This window comes from Choloepus didactylus, chromosome 5, assembly GCF_015220235.1.
Source record: "Choloepus didactylus isolate mChoDid1 chromosome 5, mChoDid1.pri, whole genome shotgun sequence".
NCBI lineage: Eukaryota > Metazoa > Chordata > Mammalia > Pilosa > Megalonychidae > Choloepus > Choloepus didactylus.
Genome location: NC_051311.1, coordinates 55436676 through 55456250, shown reverse-complemented (window position 1 = coordinate 55456250; position 19575 = coordinate 55436676). Strand labels below are relative to the sequence as shown.

General features: G+C 40.1%; 1 protein-coding gene across 4 annotated transcripts in view; it reads right to left on the bottom strand.

The window, feature by feature from the left end:
• Nucleotides 1–2764: 2764 nt before the first annotated feature.
• SLC13A4 (solute carrier family 13 member 4) overlaps nt 2765–19575 on the bottom strand; it is a 54029-nt gene continuing 37218 nt past the window's right edge. Inside the window, exons 10-16 of one of the 4 annotated variants that reach the window (XM_037836086.1) lie at nt 19424–19525; nt 17912–18013; nt 17023–17120; nt 16668–16792; nt 13247–13408; nt 11865–12002; nt 2765–4418 (exon numbers count right to left, since the gene is read on the bottom strand). In XM_037836086.1, coding sequence (XP_037692014.1) covers nt 4281–4418; nt 11865–12002; nt 13247–13408; nt 16668–16792; nt 17023–17120; nt 17912–18013; nt 19424–19525 — 865 coding nt within the window. In that variant the 3' untranslated portion in view covers nt 2765–4280. The remainder of the gene's footprint in view (nt 4419–11864; nt 12003–13246; nt 13409–16667; nt 16793–17022; nt 17121–17911; nt 18014–19423; nt 19526–19575) is intronic. The other 3 variants (XM_037836088.1, XM_037836089.1, XM_037836090.1) reach the window with 3 other exon arrangements.

The window sequence follows — 19575 nt, the reverse complement described above, 5'->3', positions numbered from 1 at the left end:
CCCTCCCTCCCTATCTATCATCCATCATCTGTTGCTCTGTCTTCTGAACATATGATAGCAAGCTGTGCACATCTTTGAACAAACACTAATAATTCACATACACAATTCCCATGAACAAGAACATTCTTTTATGCAATCCCATTAAGCACAGCTAAGAAGTTCAAGAAATTCAACATTGATACAAAGCTTACATTCTATATTTCCTTTTTTTTTTTCTTATGTCCCAACTGTGTCCCTTTGAGCCTCCTCTCCTCCATCCTCAGATCCTATCCAGGATCATCATTGGCATTTAATTGTCATCTATTTAGACTTTTTTTATTTTTTTTTTCAATTGTGGAAACATATATACAGCCTAAATCTTCCCATTCAAACCTCTCCCTAGCATTCCATTAGTGGGATTAATCACATTTAGAATGTTGTAATGCTATCTCCTTCCCACCATCCATTACTAGAAATTTCCATTCACTTCAAACAGCAATCCTACACTCATTTCTTAACTCCCCATTGCCCCTTCCCCCACTTCTCATAACCCATATTCTACTTTTCATCTCTACGGTCATATTCTTTGATAATTTCTTTGTGTTTACTGTGGGGCTTAAATTTAACCTCTTAAATCCATAACAATCTTGGTTTTCTTTGATACCAACTTAACTTCAATAGGACCCGTAAACTATGTTCCTGTACACCTCCATTCCCCCGCCTTTATATAGTTCTTGTCAAAAATCACATATTTTACATTGAGTCCAAAACCACTGATTTGGCATTACAGTTTATGTATTTTATATCCTGTAGGAAGTAAATAGTGGAGTTAAAAATAAAAAATTATTGACTTCTATTTGTATTCCATTGTGATCAGAGAATGTGGTTTGAATATCTTCAATTGTTTTTTTTTCAATTTATTGAGGCTTGTTTTATGTCCCAGCTTATGGTCCCTTCTGGAGAAAGATCCGTGATCACTAGAGAAAAATGTGTGTCCTGGTGATTTGGGATGTAAGGTTCTATATATGTGTTTTAAAAGTCTCTGTACCTCTCCTCTTTTTGTTTCTCTGTTGGTAGGGCTTCCTTTAGTGTCTGAAGTAGTGCAGGTCTTTTATTGGCAAAATCTCTCAGCATTTGTGTGTCTGTGAAAAATTTAAGCTCTCCCTCAAATTTGAAGGAGAGTTTTGCTGGATAAAGTATTCTTGGTTGGAAATTTTTCTCTCTCAGAATTTTAAATACGTCATGCCACTGCCTTCTCGCCTCCATGATGGCCACTGAGTAGTCACTCCTTAGTCTTATGTTGTTTCCTTTGTATGTGGTGAACTGCTTTTCTCTTGCTGCTTTCAGAACTTGCTCCTCTTCAGTATTTGACAGTCTGATCAGAATATGTCTTGGAGTGGGTTTATTTGGATTTATTCTATTTGGAGTTTGCTGGGCATTTATGCTTTGTGTATTTATATTGTGTAGAAGGTTTGGGAAGTTTTCACCAACAATTTCTTTGAATACTCTTTCTAGACCTTTACCCTTCTCTTCCACTTCTGGGACACCAATGAGTCTTAAATTTAGATGTTTTATTTTATCTATCATATCCCTGAGATCCATTTCGATTTTTTCAATTATTTTCTCCATTCTTTCTTTTGTTCTTTCATTTTCTGTTCTGTGGTCGTTGAGGATGCTGAGTCGTCGTTCAACTTCTTCTAATCTTGTATTATGAGTATCCAGAGTTTTTAATTTGGCCAACAGTTTCTTTTATTTCCATAAGATGTTCTATTTTTTTATTTACTCTTGCAATTTCTTCTTTATGCTCTTCTAGGGTCTTCTTTATGTCCTTTATATCCTGTGCCATGTTCTTCTTCATGTCCTTTATATCCTGTGCCATGCTCTCATTCTTTGACTGTAGTCCTTTGATTAATTGCGCCAAGTACTGTGTCTCTTCTGATAGTTTGATTTGGCTGTTTGGGATTGGGTTCTCCATATCGTCTGGTTTTATCATATACTTTAAGATTTTCTGTTATTTTTGGCCTCTTGGCATTTGCTTTGCTTGATAGCTGTGATCTTCCAGGACCTCTGCTGCGGGAAGGCTGTGCTACGCCACAAGTGCATGCCGTCCCTCAAGGGAAGCCCCGGGCCGCTGGGCCATGCAGGGGCGCTCCCAGCCTGTTGCAGAAATGACTGAATGGGGCATCTCAACCCCCCCCCTTTTCGCACAGCTCTGCCTTCCCACCTCCAGGACAACTAGCTGTGGGTGCACCCAAGGCCACTGTCCACGGCCGATATTGTGGCGTGTGGTGCTGTGGGATACACTCCCCATCAGACTGGGTTTCCTGGTGCGGCTCTGGGCTGTGGGTCAGGCCCCGGGCAGGAGTGTCGCCAGCATGCGGGGAAGCCGGCTGCAAGGGGCACAGTTTCTTTCTCCTTTTGGCTCTCCCCTCTGTCCCTCTGGTTCCAGGACAATCGGCAGTGGGTGTGAGGAGGGCTGTCCTCCATGCCAGACACCGAGGTGTTGGCTACAGCCTGCTCCTGCAGTGCTTCACTGTGTGGTTCTCACTGCCATATCTGCAGCCGCTCCCGGGGTTTTTGTTTTTGTTTTTTTTTAAAACGAACTAGTCTATTGCCAAATGCCAACCCGCAGTTTCCCCACACCGCAGCATGGCCGTGGGACTTTCAGCTGGCTTACTCACTCGTTTCAGAATGCAGACTCCTGGTTTCACCAAGTGCACGGTCCCTGTGGTTTTAGCAGACCTTGTCCAGCTGGTACATCGCTGGACTTGGTGTTCTGGGTCACTTTCTGGTTTTTATCTAGTATTTTTCACGGAGGTATTTTTTTGCCCTGTCTCACCTAGCCACCATCTTAGGTTCTCCAGTATTCCCATTTGAACCTGATCAATCATATGCTGTGGCTAGTGTGTGCAAGTGATGAAAGGCACAAAAGAAACTTTACAATTCATAAACATTTGACAAACTGAGTGATTTTTATTGGTAAGTTATTTTGGGGAAACAACACATGCTAGCAATAGTAACTTAAAATCAATTAAAAAACAGTGCAGTAACTATGGGGACTCCTTTTCCCATAAGGTATATTTTGCAAGTAACTGATGATGGAAATCAGAAATACTTAATGCTAGCAAACTGGAGAGATTGGGAGCTATATCCAGTTATGTAGCAAGGACCTTTGTTATGGAGAAGATGGCATGATCTTCAGGAGGAAGAAGGAGGCCTTGATTTCCAAAATGATTTTTTTCACAGGTAATAGTTATTGAGCAGTTACAGCTTACTACATTGTATAAGTTGCTGGGGGACAACTTCAAGAGACACGCCCCTCCCCCCAAGATGCTCACTGACTGGTAGGCAGTTACTGATTTGTTTGGAGCTCTTTGCTCTTTGTGAACCTACTGAGGATTTTGTTTTCTCAGCAAAGAACTACTCATTATATCTAGAAGGAAGACCAGAGTTCTGTGGTCTTACTTACAGTCTGGGACTCCCTAATAAGACATATATGAATGTTTTTTCTCCTTCCTAGCACTTAACCAATGTGATAGTATTTGTACTTAGTGCTGGTGAAGAGAGATAGTAATCTCAATGTGTCTTCTTTTTCTACTTCCTTTCTCTTTGACACAGAACAGCATTAGCCTCTTTCTAAGGAGGAACATCATTTCTTTACAGGAATTTGGTGCCAAGGTAAAGGGAAGCCATTAAAGAGAGACACTGAAAGGGAACCAAAGTAGTGATAAAAGAGTACTGATTGTCACAAAGAAGAACTAATAAGAATTGTCTTTTTGTGGAGAGAGCTTAGGATAGAAACACTTAGGAGAAAGAAGCTGATGTTATAGATCAAATTCTGGGTGACGTTTTCCCCCAAAAGAGGAGATGTCACTTGTTTTACTATCTGTGTTTAGGTAGAATGATTTGGATTTCTCCTTCCACTCCTAAAAAGGTGTTAAAAACATAACCTGGTGAGGCCAGTCAGGGGCAACTGAAAGTAAGGCTCCTTTTCTGGTATTCAGAGAGAATCAATTGGAGAGACTAGATAGAAGGAAGTAAGAAAAAATTTAGGTTTTCTTAAGAGATGTTGATAAGGAAGGAGGGCAGGAAAGAAGACATAAACATCCAAGTATGTATCCTTGGTTGCTGATTTCTTGCATTTCACTTGAGGTTGTAGGTAGCCTAGAGTTTGGATGAGGAGTTGCCTCCAGGCTTTGATCAGGGGCTGGGTGTGTGCTCTTGTTGGTTTTCTTGGCCTGTGGTTCAGATTTTGCCAGGTGCTGGCAGCTCCTTTAGTTGGGCACATTTCCTCACTTGTGTTAGGCCTGATCAGTGATGTTACTGACCTTAGCCCAGACTGGAAATGTGTCCAGGTGGAAGAGGCTAACTCCCCATGTGTTGATGGCCACCATTACTATCACCAGACCAATGACATTGATCCCCAGACCAGCTTTCACCTGCAAGACACAAACCAGTACACCCCGGTCACTGGCCAGGCAGCCTCACAGATCCCCAAGTGACCCCATCTATATCCGCAGTCTAAGCCTTGTCTGTGACATGATCACAGCTCTACCCTCTTGACTCTAATTTGTTCTAATTGTTGCATGGGGTGCTTTAGTGTAGTCTTGTTTCTGAGGCACAGGACTGGAAGGACAAGAAAGGAAAGTGGAGGGATGGAGCTGAAAGAGGGTGATTAGAATAATCTCAGCTTTTCTCTTGCAGTACTCTATAATTAGAAGCCCAGAGGTAGGTTATTTGAAATAACACCAGATCTGTGGAATGCTAAGAGTCACATCAAAAAAGGCTCCTGCAACTTATGGGAATACAATGCACAATAGAAGGTATTAAAAGTACTCTAGAGGCAAATGAGCAGATCTGAACAGGCAGAAGAAAGAATCAGCGAACTGAAATATTGGACATTCAAAATCTCACAGACAGAACAGATGGAGAAAAAAATTGAGCAGGGTCTCAGGGAATTGAGTGACAGCAAGAAGTGCACAAATGTATACATCATGGGAGTCCCAGAAGGAAAAGAAGAGGGAAAAGGGGCAGAAAGAATATTTGAGGAAATAATGGCTGAAAATCTCCCAACTCTTATGAAAGACATAAATAGACACATCCAAGAAGCGCAAAGTAATCCAAACAGAATAAATCTTAACAGACATAATTAGTGACACTAATCAGAATGTCAAATGCCAAAGATAAAGGGATTCCTGAAAGGAGCAAGAGTAAAGCAATTTATCACAAGGGAACAGCAAGAAGATTAAATATTGATTTCTCATCAGAAGCCATGGAGGCAAGAAGGCAGTGGTGTGATGTATTTAATGTACTGAAAGAGAAAAACTGCCAGCCAAGAATTCTTTATCTGGCAAAACTGCCCTTCAAAAATGACAGAGTTTAAAATATTCACAAATAAATAGAAACCAAGAGAGTTCATCAAGAGACCTGCCCTACAAGAAATACTAAAGAGTTATGCAGGCTGAAAGGAAAAGACATGAGAGAGAGGCTTGGAGGAGAGTGTAAAAATGAAGATTATCAATAAGGATACCTAAAAGGGTAAAACAAGATAAAAATAGATATGACATATAAAAAGCAAAGGATAAAATGGTTGAAGTAAGTACTACCTTTACAGTAATAATATTGAATGTTAATGGATTAAACTCCCCAATGAAAAGACACAGATTGGCAAAATGGATAAAATGTATAATCCATTTATTTGCTTATAAGAGACTCACCTTAGACCCCAGAATACAAATAGTTTTCAAGTGAAAAGCTGGAAAAAGATATTTCACACAAACAATAACCAAAAAAGAGCTAGGTAGCTATACTAATATCAAACAAAATGAGTTTGAAATGCAAAACTGTTATAAGTGACAAAGAAGGACACTTTTTATTACTAAAAGGGGCATTCCACCCAGAGGAAATAATCATAAATAATTATGGACCTAACCAGGGTGCCCCAAAATACATGAGGCAAACACTGGCACAACTGAAGGGAGAAATAGATGTCTCTACAATAATAGTTGGAGACTTCAGTATGCCACTCTCATCAATAGATAGAACATTTAGACAAAGAATCAATAAAGAAACAGAGAAATTGAATAATATGATAAATGAACTATAGCTAACAGACATATACAGAACATTGCATCCCCAAACAGCAAGATATATATTCTCAACTGATCACAGATCACTCTTCAGTTCAGACCACATGTTGGGTCATAAAAGAAATCTCAATAAATTTAAAAAGATTGGAATTGTACAAAGCACTTTCTCTGAGCATAAGGGAATGAAGCTGGAAATAATAAAAGGCAGAGAATGGGAATATTCACAAATATATGGGGGTTAAACAACATAATCAATGGGTCAAAGAAGAAATTGCAAGGAAAATCGGTAAATATCTTGAGACGAATGAAAACAAGAACACAACATAACAAAATTTATGGGATGCAGCAAAGGCAGTGCTGAGGGGGAAATTTATAGGCCTAAATGCCTATGTCCAAAAAGAAGAAAGAGCTAAAATCAAAGATCTAACTGTACACCTGGAGGAACTATAAGAGGAACAGCAAACAAACCCCAAAGCAAGCAGAAGGAAAAAAATAACAAAGATTGGAGCAGAAGTAAAAAGAAATTGGAAAACAAAACAAGAAACAATAGAATTAACAAAACCAAAAGTGGGTTCATTGAGATCAGTAAAATTAGCAAACACTTAGCTAGAGTGACAAAGAAAAAAGCAAAGATGTGAATAAATATTAACAGAAATGAGAGGAGCAACATTATTACTGACCCCACAGAAATAAAAGGATCAAAAGAGGATACTATGAAAAAGTATATGCCAACAAATTAGACACCTTGATGAAATAAGCAAATTCTTAGAAATACATGAACAACCTATCATGACTTTAGAAGAAACAGAAGACCTCAACAGACCAATCACAAGTAAAGAGATTGAATCAGTCATTAAAAACATCCCAACAAAGAAAAGCCCAGGACAAGATGGCTTCACAGGTGAATTCTACTGATTGTTTCAAGAAGAATTAATGCCAATCCTATTCAAATGCTTCCAAAAAATTGAAGAAGAGGGAACACTCCCTAACTCATTCTACAGAGCCAACATCACCCTGATACCAAAGCCAGATAGAGATACTATAAGAAAGGAAAATTACAGACCAAGTGTTCTAATGAATATACATGCGAAAATCCTTAACCAAATACTCGCAAATTGAATCCAACAGCACAGTAAAAGAATTATGCACTATGATCATGTGGTTTTTCTCCCAGGTATGCAAGGGTGGTTCAACACAAGAAAATCAATTACTATACCACATTAACAAATCAAAGGGGAAAAACCACATGATCATCTCAATTGACACAGAAAAGGCATTTGACAAAATACAACACACTTTCTTGATAAAAACACTTCGAAAGATAGGACTAGAAGGATACTGCCTCAAGGTGATAAAGAGCATCTATGAAAAGCCCACACTAACATCCTACTCAGTGGAGACAGACTGAAAGCTTTCCCTCTAAGATCTGGAACCCACACTAACATCCTACTCAATGGAGACAGACTGAAAGCTTTCCCTCTAAGATCTGGAACAAGACAAGGATGCCCACTGTTGCCACTACTGTTCAAAATTGTAGTAGAATTTCTAGTTGGAGCAGTTAGCAAGAAAAAGAAAAACAAGGCATCCAGATTGGAAAGGAATAAGTAAAATCTGTACTATTTGCAGATGACGTGATGCTATATAGAGAAAGTCCCAAAAAATCTACAACAAAGCTACTAAAGTTAATAAAGGAGTTCAGCAAAGTGGCAGGATACAAGATCAATATGCAAAAATCAGTGTTTCTGTACACTAGTAATGAGCAATCTGAGGAAGAAATCAAGAAAAAAATTCCATTTACAATAGCAGTTAAAAGAATCAAATATCTGGGAATAAATTTAACCAAGGATGTAAAGGACCTGTACACAGAAAACTATAGAACATTGTTCAAAGAAATCAAAGACCTAAATAAATGGAAGGACATTCTGTGTTCATGGATTAAAAGACTAAATATTTGATGTCGATTCTACCAAAATTGAGTTAGAGATTCAACACAATCTCAATCAAAATTCCAACTGCCTGCAATGCAGAAATGAAAAAGCCAATTATCAAATGTATTTGGAAGGGTAAGGGGCCCTGAATAGCCTAACGCATTTGGCAAAGAAGAATGAAGGTGGAGGACTCACACTTCCTGACTTTAAAGCATACTACAAAACTATGGTGGCCAGAACAGCATGGTACTGGCATAAAGGTAGATACATTGACCAGTGGAATTGAATTGAGAGTTCAGAAATAGACTCATGCATTTATGGTCAATTGACTTTCGACAAGGCTGCCAAGTCCACTCAATTGGTACAGAATAATCTCAACAAATGGTGCTGTGAGAACTGGATATACATTTACAAATGAATTAAAGAGGACCTCTGTCTTACACCTTATTCAAAAATTAACTCAAAATGGATCAAAGACCTAAATATAACAGCTGGAACCATAAAACTCCTAGAAGAAAATATAGGGAAGCACCTTCAAGATCTTGTGGTAGGCAATGGTTTCTTACACATAAACCCAAAGCACAACGATGAAAGAAAAAATAGATAAATGGGACCTAATCAACATTAAAAACTTTTGCACTTCAAAGGACTTTATCAAGAAAGTGAGAAGACAGCCTACTCAATGGGAGAAAATATTTGGAAATCACATATCCAATAAGGGTTTAATATCCAGAGTATATTAAGAAATCTTACAACTCAACGATAAAAAGACAACCAAATTAAAAAATGGGCAAAAGACTTGAGTAGACATTTTTCCAAAGAGTAAATATAAATGGCCAAAACGCACAAGAAAATATGCTCAATATCACTAGCTTTTAGGGAAATGCAACTCAAAACCACGAGATACCATTTCACATGCACTAGAATGGCTACTATTAAAAAACAGAAATCTACAAGTGTTGGAGAAATAGGAACACTCATTCATTGCTAGTGGGAATGTAAGATGGAGCAGCTGCTATGGAAGACAGTTTGGTGGTTTCTCAGGAAGTTACATATAGAATTGCCGTACAATCCAGCAATCCCGTTACTGGTTATATACCCAGAACTGAAAGCAGGGACATGAGCGGATATTTGCATACTGATGCTCGTAAGGCATTATTCACAATTTCCAAGTGTCCATCAAGTGTCCATCAAGCAAAGAATGGATAAACAAAATGTGATACACACATACAATGGAATATTATTCAGCTATAAGAACGAACGAAGTCCTAATGCATGTGACAACATGGATGAACCTTGAGGACATTATGTTGAGTGAAGTAAGTCATATATAAAAGGACAAATATTGTATGATCTCACTAATATGAACTAATTAAAAGAAGCAAACTCATAGAATTAGAATCTGGAATATAGGTTATCAGGAGATACAATGAGGATAGAGAATGGGGAGCTGATGCTTAATTTGGGCAGAATTTCTAATTAGGTTGATTGCAAACATTTGGAAATGGGTAGAGGTGATGGTAGCACATTACTGTGACTATAATTAACAGTGCTGAATTGTGTGTGAATGTGGTTGAAAGGAGACATTTAGGGTCATGTATGTCACTAGAATGAAAGCTAGAGGATAAAACATGGGACTGTGTAACACAGTGAACCCTATTGTGGATGATGGACTGTGGTTAACAGTAGAAGTAAAAGAATGTTCCTTCATGTACTGTAACAAATGTATGTCACTGTTACAGGTAGTTAATAAAAGGGTGGTATATGAGGAAAAATTCACCTAATGCAAACTCTGGACTATAGTAAACAGAAATGCTTTAATATTCTTTCATCAGTTGTAACAAGGGTACCACACCATTGCTAAGTGTCAACAATAGGGAGATATAAAGGGTAAGGGGCTTTTCTATTTGAAGTAATGAAAATGTTCTAAAATTGAATGTGGTGATGAATGCACAACTCTGTGATTATACTGAAAGCCACTGATTGTACACTTTGGATGGATTGTATGAATATATCTTAGTAAAACTGGTTACAAAGAAATGGGTTCTGCAGCTAAATGATAGGGAAATTTGTTAACAAAATTAAACAGATTTTTTTAAAAGATCTTCTCAAAGCGTTTAATGTGTTAAAATACACAGGGAACTTTAAGGAGAGGCTATATTATATGGAGCCTTTGTCACTGTTACCTTTTCTGCTTTTCATGGGAGTAGTATACCTTGGGTTCACCTGCAGAACCTGCAGAAACAGGTCAGCTGCACCTGCTCAGTCTTTCCACAGGAAGGTGGCACAGGAGTGGTAGCTGATGGGGGGAGGGGGCAATTATTTCTTTCTTCTGACAGGATGTCACCTCAAGAGCTCTGACTCTTTCCATTTCTGCCATGGCAATGACACTCACAGGCTGAGGGAGAATGTGAGGGATGGTGGACTGGAACATAGGGCCAGATGGAAAAGTGTGTACAGTAAGCATATCTGCCATCCTACCGGGGAGTTACCAAGCATACAGTGTTTGGCCAAAGTAAGCCTACTAGTTGGCATTAAGTTGGGAAAGTTGCAAGGGAAAAATTGATGTGAGGAAATTGTTCCAAGCAAATGACTAGACATGTCCTCTATCCCCTGCCTTCTGACCCAAGCCCAGGACTTATTAATCATCCTGACCCCCTGGGCCCTTAAGTGTGATGAACTGTCCATGTTTTATAGCACATGAAGGGTCAGGTTCTAAAGGAATTAAATTAAGGTCATTTAGAGCTGAAGTGACTATATAGAGCATCTAGTTTGAACTTCCTCATTCAGCAGATGAGAAAACTGAAGCCACGAGTTTGGGCCTAGCTGTGAATAGAATCCATTTCTTGTTATCTGGTGCCTTTGAAAATATACAATCTTTGGCCATTTGATTCCAGTGTGGAAAACTGGGGGATGAGTGGTAAGGGCTCAAGCAGAGAGGGATTGGGAAAGGAGAGTTGGGGCAGAGGTTAGTATAAGAAGACTGAGGATTATGCAAGTAAGATATGAGGAGGAGAGAGGGGTGGCCATGAACTCCCTTCTCATAAGTATTACAGGTGGCTTCAGTGAGCAGTTTGAATGGTAAAAGGGGTCTGAAAATCTGCTACCAGCCTGAAGCTCTTCCTTTCCTCCATTTTATTTATACAGGACTGCTGAGAAAGATTTTGGGCTCTAGTGCAAAAATTTTTTCAGATCCCCAGCAAAGGTGAATAGGCCCGATTTCAGACAGGCCCCAGCAATTTGTATTAGTTTTTCCTCTTTCTTTCCCCACCCCATAAACCCTGGATATTAAGAAACATAACTATGAGTATAGGTTGAGGATATGTCCCACACTAATATCAGTGGCATCTCCTCAAAGCCATCCTTTAGGAACCCAGCTGAAAACAAAGAAGTGAGCTATGGATGCTTCATTTTGCCATCATTGTTGATCTGGAGTTTTCTCCTTGGGGGAGAGTTGAACAGAAGGATCCTGTTCTCACAAAAACTTCACCATCTAGGTTCATGTGATTTCTCATACTTCTATGAATAAACCAGCAGCTTTTTGAATGAATATCCCCACTGTTCCAATGAAGAAACTGAGGCAAAGTCTTCTGCAAGAGCATGCCTTCTAGAATGGGTCACATCTTGAGTTGTCCCAGCTTTCTCTACCCAGGTACCCATACTTTCTCCCCAGTAAGGGTGGGAGAGCACATTATTGTTATTCTTGGTGCTTATGGACAAACCAAAACCCATTTTATGGTACCATTCTTTCTGCCATGCTAGTCCGGGGACACTGTGGCAAAATAGAAAATTCAGAAAAAGGCGGTGGCCAGTCATCTCTATCTTCATGTCTGCTAGAGTTAGCAGTAAGAGGACACCCACAACTCACCATATCTTTGATCTGGCAGTGCCCATAGCTGAAGACGATGGCATTGGGGGGATTGCCCACAGGCAGCATCACTGCAAAGGAGATGCACATGGTGACTGGGATCAGGGTGTAGAGTGGGTTAATGTGCAGCGTTTCAGACTAGAAGAAAGAATTCACAGAAACAGTAAGGTTGAGATTAGATCTGCATTTCCGTTGTTTCCCGTTGTGAACATGCTTTCAGTGATGGATTGGGTTGGCTAGCCTTGGCTGGACACGATGTGCTAGGGGTAATTAGGTCATTGCCCTTAAGGGTAACCCAAATAAAGGAGCTGATGCTACTCCCTTACTTCCCGTGGGGGTATGGGCTTTGAGTTGCTTCCTAGAAGAGATGCTTAATTTCTTGGTGCTGGTCTAATGAAGTGGCTTTTAAACTTTATTCTGTAGCTGACAAATCCTTTCTTCAAGCAAAAATCGCATGCATAAGTTGCTTGATTGAAGCAGAGATCCCTCACCCTTGAAGTGCAGAACTATGATTTTCTTCTGGATGAGATTATTGCTTTATATGGGATTTGAACCCGTGATCTTACCCTCAATGATGCCAAGTTTTAACTAACTAAACTCCCATGTTCACATCAACAAGATAATGGAAAGAAGTTGGAGACATCTGAGCAATGAGCAAAGAGAGACTGGCTAGGGAACAGGGAAGTTTGGGGTTTAAAAGAACAGGAGGATGATTTTGTTGGCAGAGGGCTTCATTTCATAGGTTCTACTTCACAGAATGGAGCAGATGCAACATCATGTCGGGTGTGTTACTTTTGGAGCTGCTTTGCCATGCTAACATCTGGCAGTTGCTTCTCTCTCCTTTCCCATTAACATCAAATTGGTCTGAGGCCATGGGATGAGGCTGACATTGCTCCCAATTCTCAGAACCCCTTGGACAGTGAAATTGAGTGGAGGTGGTAATGATAGTTATTAGAGCTGTGGTCTTGGTTTCTATAGCTGTGTGTATTTCTGGACTCATTTTGCCTCCATTTTTCTGTGGTTAGGTCTTAGCCCAAGGCAGAAAGATTACTGCTTGATTGTAGGGAATTGGAGTCCTAGGGTTTTAAGATTATTTTGTCCATTCTTTTGTTCCATTCAGGGTTGCTCCTAAACCAGTCCTTGTCTTTTGGAAAAGAAGTTTTCAGAACTCTTGTTGTGATTTATAAGCTTGTCTATGTATTTATTCAAATGCCATTTGAAAAACTTCATTTTTAAAACTGTGGTTTGAACACTGATCAGCAAAGGCTGTGGGCAGTAGCCAGAGGAGAGAGTATAGCCATGGAACCTCCCTGGATCCAGATCCACTGCTACCAGTCCCCAGGAGAGCCCATCAGGAAATCTGAAAGCCCTGCTCTACTCACAAGGCTGCACAGGATGGGCAGGAAGATGGTGATGGTGGCTGGGTTGCTCACAAACTCTGTGACAATGGACACCAGGACACATGCCAGCAGGGTGACAGCCCATGGTGGGAGGCTGCTCAGGGACAACATCTGGTGCCCAATCCACGTGGAAAGGCCAGAGCTCTATGGTAAGAGAAGGCAACGTAGTAAGAAGAAAGGAAAAGCACATTCCAACTTAGACGTGAGAAGGTCAGGAATGTTGAAGGGCTGGAAGGGACCCCAGGGGTCACCAAATTTGTCTCCATCTCTTCAGACTGACTGGCGCCAGAGGAATCCCTGATTTTTATGATTGATCATCCTCTTAGCACAGAAAATTCTTCCCTGTAATTGTACAACATTCAGTTTGTAGAACACAGGCTTTGGATTTCCTGGCCAGTCACTGTCACCAGGCATGGGTGGCCATTCACCCCAATTGCTGCAATTCTTCTTAGGATTTTGGCATGATGCAGGGATTGGAGACCTATAAAGTAATCACTCCCCTCAACTTCAGTCTCATTATCCTTTCTCCAGCTTCTTCTCGCTCTATATGCATTGAATCAACAGTGCTCTTGTGTCCCTTACACAGAGTACTAAGTATAATCCTTAATTCTGCTTTTGAACTCCATTTCTTTTATCAGCTGAGAAACAGAAACATTTCCTGACATCACTGAATAGTAACCTTTCTTGTAAGTTTTTGGGGGTAGGGGGCAAGTGGGCAGTGTTGAATATTGGAAGTTATATATGAGCAATGAAGGAGAGAAGGATTAAAAGTCTCCATTTAGCAGGGAAGTTACCTCCTCACTGGTTTATAAGTATAGGCATTCACCCCCAACCTGTTTTAAGGTTCAAATCCCATCATGGCTGACATTAGGTTCTATCTGCAAGTGCTTTTTGATGACACAAGACATGTAGGCATATTGCCATTCCTAAACCTTTTCCATTATCAACACTTATATATATCCACTCAAGTAAATGAATATTCCCATTCGGAATAATTAATTTTGTCAGAAGATGTTCACCTGCCCAGGCCCCCCACTGAAGTGCACCATTGAGTTTTTTAACTAAAAACCCCAGGATGTCATATGCATTTTCCCTCCCTCCCTTCCTTCCTCCTCTCTTCTATAGCTGACCTACTCTGACTGAATTTTTGGTCTCCTAGAGACTGCAGATTCCATTCAGAAATGGGAAGCAGGAGTAGAAAGCAAGGTAAGACATTTTATGATTCCTCAGCTATAAGACCTCCAGCTCCGTTTTACTATTAAAGACAGCCTCCACTGTATTGTCAGCAAGTTACTTTTTCTTCTCTTTGCCTAATCCATCAAAAGCTCATTTGATCTGTACAGCACCCTGGTCAATGCATAGCAAGCTCATAGACCACTGATGACCAAAGTCCTTCAGAATTCTTTCTGTTCATAGCCACTTCACTTTGGAGCACTTTTCTTTCTTTTTCGTCTGGGCTGACTGAGAGTTGCAAATCCAATATGTGGGACAGCATCAATTAATGGTTGGTACAGAGCCTCAAGGCCTACAGGAACTCTGTAATTTTTCTCTCTTGTAGCACATTAAACCTTGTTCACCAGACAAAGTCAGGGAAAAGAGTAGTTAGCTGAGTAGAAACAGTAGATTTTATAAAGAAATGGAGTTTTATTTACTACGTTATCCAAATAGTATTTGTAAGTAAAGTGAAATGATTTAATGGCAATTATTTTATCCAGCAGAACTATTTTATACCATCATTTGAAATAAATTGATAAATTAGATTGCAAAGTTAGAAAAAACACAATGAAGGAAGTCTTAATTTCTTAAACTCTTGGTATGAAAACATTTTACATTGGATTTTCCTCACTAATGTCAAGACTCAAATTATTTCAAACTCAGTAGGAATCACATGTACCTAAATTACTACATAATTAAAACTAGTAAAGTCAAAGTATATAGAAACATCAACTATTCTATCTATAATAAATGCACAATTTTGTTTTTTTTTTTTAAAAAAAAAGTCTTGCCAGGTTTTATGGGGCCAAAACTAATGAGTGAAATTCAATAAAGATAAATGTAACATCTTGAACTTAGAATTAGAAATATTGCCAGCATATATAAAGGATGGCTAACAACTAATAGTGGTTAACAACTAAAAGAAAGAAGGGTTTTAGTTGACTGCAATTTCAGTATAAATGTTGACATGACTGCCACTGAAGGCTTATAAAAGCTTCATAAAAATACAGGTGGTACTTGGATCAGAGGTGAGAGATGGACTTGGGAACTATAACCACTCTCCTCTGCAGTTCTCCTCTGCAGTCCTCCTCTGGACTATGTTTGAATAAGGACAAGGGTAAACTGTAGTGAATCCTAAGGAGAGAAACCAACATGACAAAGAGGTCACTACTTCTATGAGGAGTGGTTAAATGAGCTAGAGAGCTTTAGTTGGAAAAAAAGAGGATCTAGAGGAATCTAATAACTGTCTTTGTTATTTTAATAATTGTTACCTGGGAAAGGGTTCCAGAGAACAGGGCCAGAACCAACCGTGGAAGACATACAGAAGACCTGGGTTGAAAGTAAAACAACTATTCTTTGGTCCCTATGCATGGAGTTCCCCGTCACTGGAGGTGTTCAAGCCAGGCTTGCCATGGAGGGAAATCTCCCATTGAGTGGGAGATGGGACTCAGTGCCAACCGGGTTCCTTCCAACTGTAGGATTCTGCACCCTTATTGTAAATGACATAGATAGCATTTAGACCCACAACAAATGGGCAATCAAAAGTGAGCCAAGTTTAGAATGTTTTAATCCATATAGGGAAGGTGGAGCAAGAAACAGTCTGAATCTTAACCCAATTCATTTTGGGGATTGTTTTCTAGTTCAGCCTAGCACTTCAGGAATTTCAACTACCCACAACCACTCACAACCACCCACAACCACCCCAGGCCCCAATACTCCTTAAAAGCTCTCATCCCAAATCCTCCCAATCAGGAAGCATTTACACCAGCTTTAGCATAGATTCACCAAAGGCCCCTAGTGTATGCATATGTACGTACTGACTGATTCACTGTGTATCACTTGGGACTGCTGTGTGTTTATTTATACCTCCTGTCAGACCCCCAGAAGAACATGGCTACAAAACCCAATAAATCTTGTGTTTGTGGCAGTGTGGGTCCCATAAATGAGGTGTAAAGGTCTGTGTGCCATAACTCCATCTCAGAGCTGATCTGTAACTCTTAGTTCCCAGCAGCGCTGACTTAGAAGCTCAGGGTGGGACAAACCTCAGTTCCGGGCTTCACTGGCTCCGCAGTGACTTGGGGGAATATTCATCTCTTCACTACTTAGCTTCTTTAAATTTTTCCTCCCTGAGCTGTAGTGACTCATTAGGTAAAGCTACCAGAAAAATAGAGCAGAATTCCAGAGTTACCTTGCTACCAGAAGCTAGAGCATATCCTCCTCCCACCAGAATGACAATCTCCCAGGGCATGGTCTTCTGGAAGTCCTTCCACGTAATGATGGGCTCCATTCCCACTGAGGGCTCCTGGTTCTCCCCTGGATCATGGGTAGACAGAAATGTAGAGTCAGTTAAACCTTAATGGACATGATTTGTAGAGAGCGGGACCTAATTGATGGAATGGATAGTTTGGGTGGCTGCTCTGCTATTCTGGGGGGAAGGGGGGGAGGAGTCTGAAGGACCTTAGTAAGGCTACTTCAAAGACCTCTGATTTGGATATTATTTGACCAGAGCCAGCCCCACCTTCTTCTCTTGACCCTTCTCTCACCGTCATTCGTTTTTCCAAAGGAGGGTTTCTTAGCTGGAATCAGGAAGAGGAGGAAGCCCAGGAAGACAGAGACTGTAGCATCAGTGCGGTAGCCTTTCCTAGCAAAGAAATAAGTGTGGATGGAGGAGGAGGATCAGGAAGTAAACTGATATCTCAGGACAGTGAACAAAATGCCTCTTTTTGGGACCTCGTCTAGAGGTGACATTTACCTTACTTCCTCCCATCAGTTGCTGCCATGCTATGCAATGGTGGATTGAATGGGCAATGATTACTGTCTGAGGGCAGGGACTGGCCAGGGTCAGTGTCTTAGCATGAATTTTTAGGCCCACTAGTTGGGTGAGTCCTGTTAGGAGTGGTCAGGAGTTGTTCAGATAAAGGAGAATAGAAAAAGATGAGTCCTTTCTACTGTGAGGGCCACACGTCTAGAAACAGGTTATCAGATGAGAAGTGGGTGCTGGAGGGAGCGTGTGGTCTGTGGCACATATACAGGGGCAGCCAGGCTAAGGTGCCTCTCCTCAGTGCCTTCCTTCCTTCCCCAGGTCTGAGCCACTCTGGTGATAGAGTCTTAGCAGTTGGTACTTAAATGGCAATTTCTCCTTGAACTCTCCCAACAATCTATGAGATAACAGGTTCCAAGACCTTTAATAAAAAGACCAAGGTCATGCAGCTGGTAAGTGACAGAAGAGAATCCCAACCCCGGACTGGGACTCCAAACACTATTTTCTTCCAACTTCACATTGTGGCACCCCTAAAAAGAGCACACATCCCAAGGAACAAAATGTCTCTTGGCTTCATGTCTGTCCCTAAGAGTCTATGAAGAGACACTGAGGATTACTGCCTGAAGAATCTGGGTAAGGGGGCTGTTCTTAAAGAGGATATGATCACTTACTTTTCAAAGAAAGAATCCCAGCCAGGGACAAAGCCAGGCTCCCGTGTAAACCACAGAACAGTCATCAAGATGAAGAAAACCCCAGTCACCATTTCAGGGTAGCTATAAAATAAAACAGAAAGACCCACTCCAGGGACTGAGATTACTTTCAGCTTTTTCATGTTGCTTCTGGATGCTTATCAGATAACAAGGTAGTATTGTCTCCAATACTGGAGACAATAAAAGGCAGTTACTGCATAACCACTATGAATGGCTAAAAATGAAGTGGGAAGAGGACTCAGCTATTGCCGGAAAAATATGAAATTAACTATGCTCACTGGAGAAAGTCAGGTGGAAGGGAAAGATAACAGAGTACTATTTATAAAATAATTTAAAATACAGCCTATGAAGAGAGTGTACTCTCAAACACTGGGAATAGGAATTTGTACCATCTTTGTGATGCAATTTGACATTTTAAGGAGACTTAAAAATGGTCATTTCCTTGGTCTAAGAAAATAGCCAGAAATGCACATTGAAGCATTACTTATGAAAAAATGGAAACAACCTAAATAGCCAATGATATTTCAAGACATTGGATACATTTTGCTATAACTTTACATTAAAGTGAGATGCACTTATAAATAATCATGTTTCCAAAGAAGAGTTAATGACATGGGAAAATAATGACCCTATAATTCTAAGTGAAAAAAGGCAAGACCATGAATCTATGTACAGTATAGACTGAATTTTTACAAAATAAAATAAATGTAATTGTGCACAAAAAAGGGTGGAAGGAAGTACATCATGTTAACAGTGTTAACAGTTAACACCAGGATTCTGGGAAGAAAGGTAAATTTTATTTTTTCTTCATACTTTTCTACATTTTCTAACTTTTCAATAATGAACATATATTAGTTTTATAAATTAAAGTTTAAAAATACCATTTATACCAGAACACTTTTATCAAGTCAAAGTTGTATAAGCCAATTGCCATAAAAGGAGAAATATCAATAGATACGATGGATTCTGGGTCACTGTGGAAAAGCTGATAGAAATATTGAAGGTTGGTTAGTGATTTCTTGGACACTCTGTCCTCAAATGTGTATGTGATGTTGCCTTATGCCCTAAATATAGTACTAAGTCCCCCTGTGCTCTGGGAGTAATCACTGGACCATCGTACTAGCTCATACGGAGCAATGTGGGGAGTCCGACTTCGCAGGGATTTCAGCATGTTCCAAGAGGGTGGTTGTTTGTTTTTCCATGGTTCTTTCTCTAGCTGCCCCTAAACCCAACATTCCATCCACACACAACAGCTATATCTTGGACTCCAAATATAGAACAGAGGAAAGGTGGCCATCTGAAATCTGGGCCAGCTGGACTTTCGCATTAAAAAGCAACTTCTAAATTCCTTGGTCACAGTTGTGTAAAATTCCCCCAGCTTAAGAGACTGTCAAGAACAAGACCACTTCTATGCTCACTTTACCTGCCATGTTTTCCCTTCTGAAGGAGAGACGGTGAATGGCTGATTTTTACCTAATGTCTCCCAGCTTTTCATATTCCTCTTGAATCCTCTTCTCAGACAACTCTTCCCTCTTCGTCTTCTTCTTCTTGCTCAGAGAGCAGGTCTCTTTAAAACTGAGTAAGGGAGAAGGAGCAAAAGAATAAAGAAAACAAGCTTCTGAGGC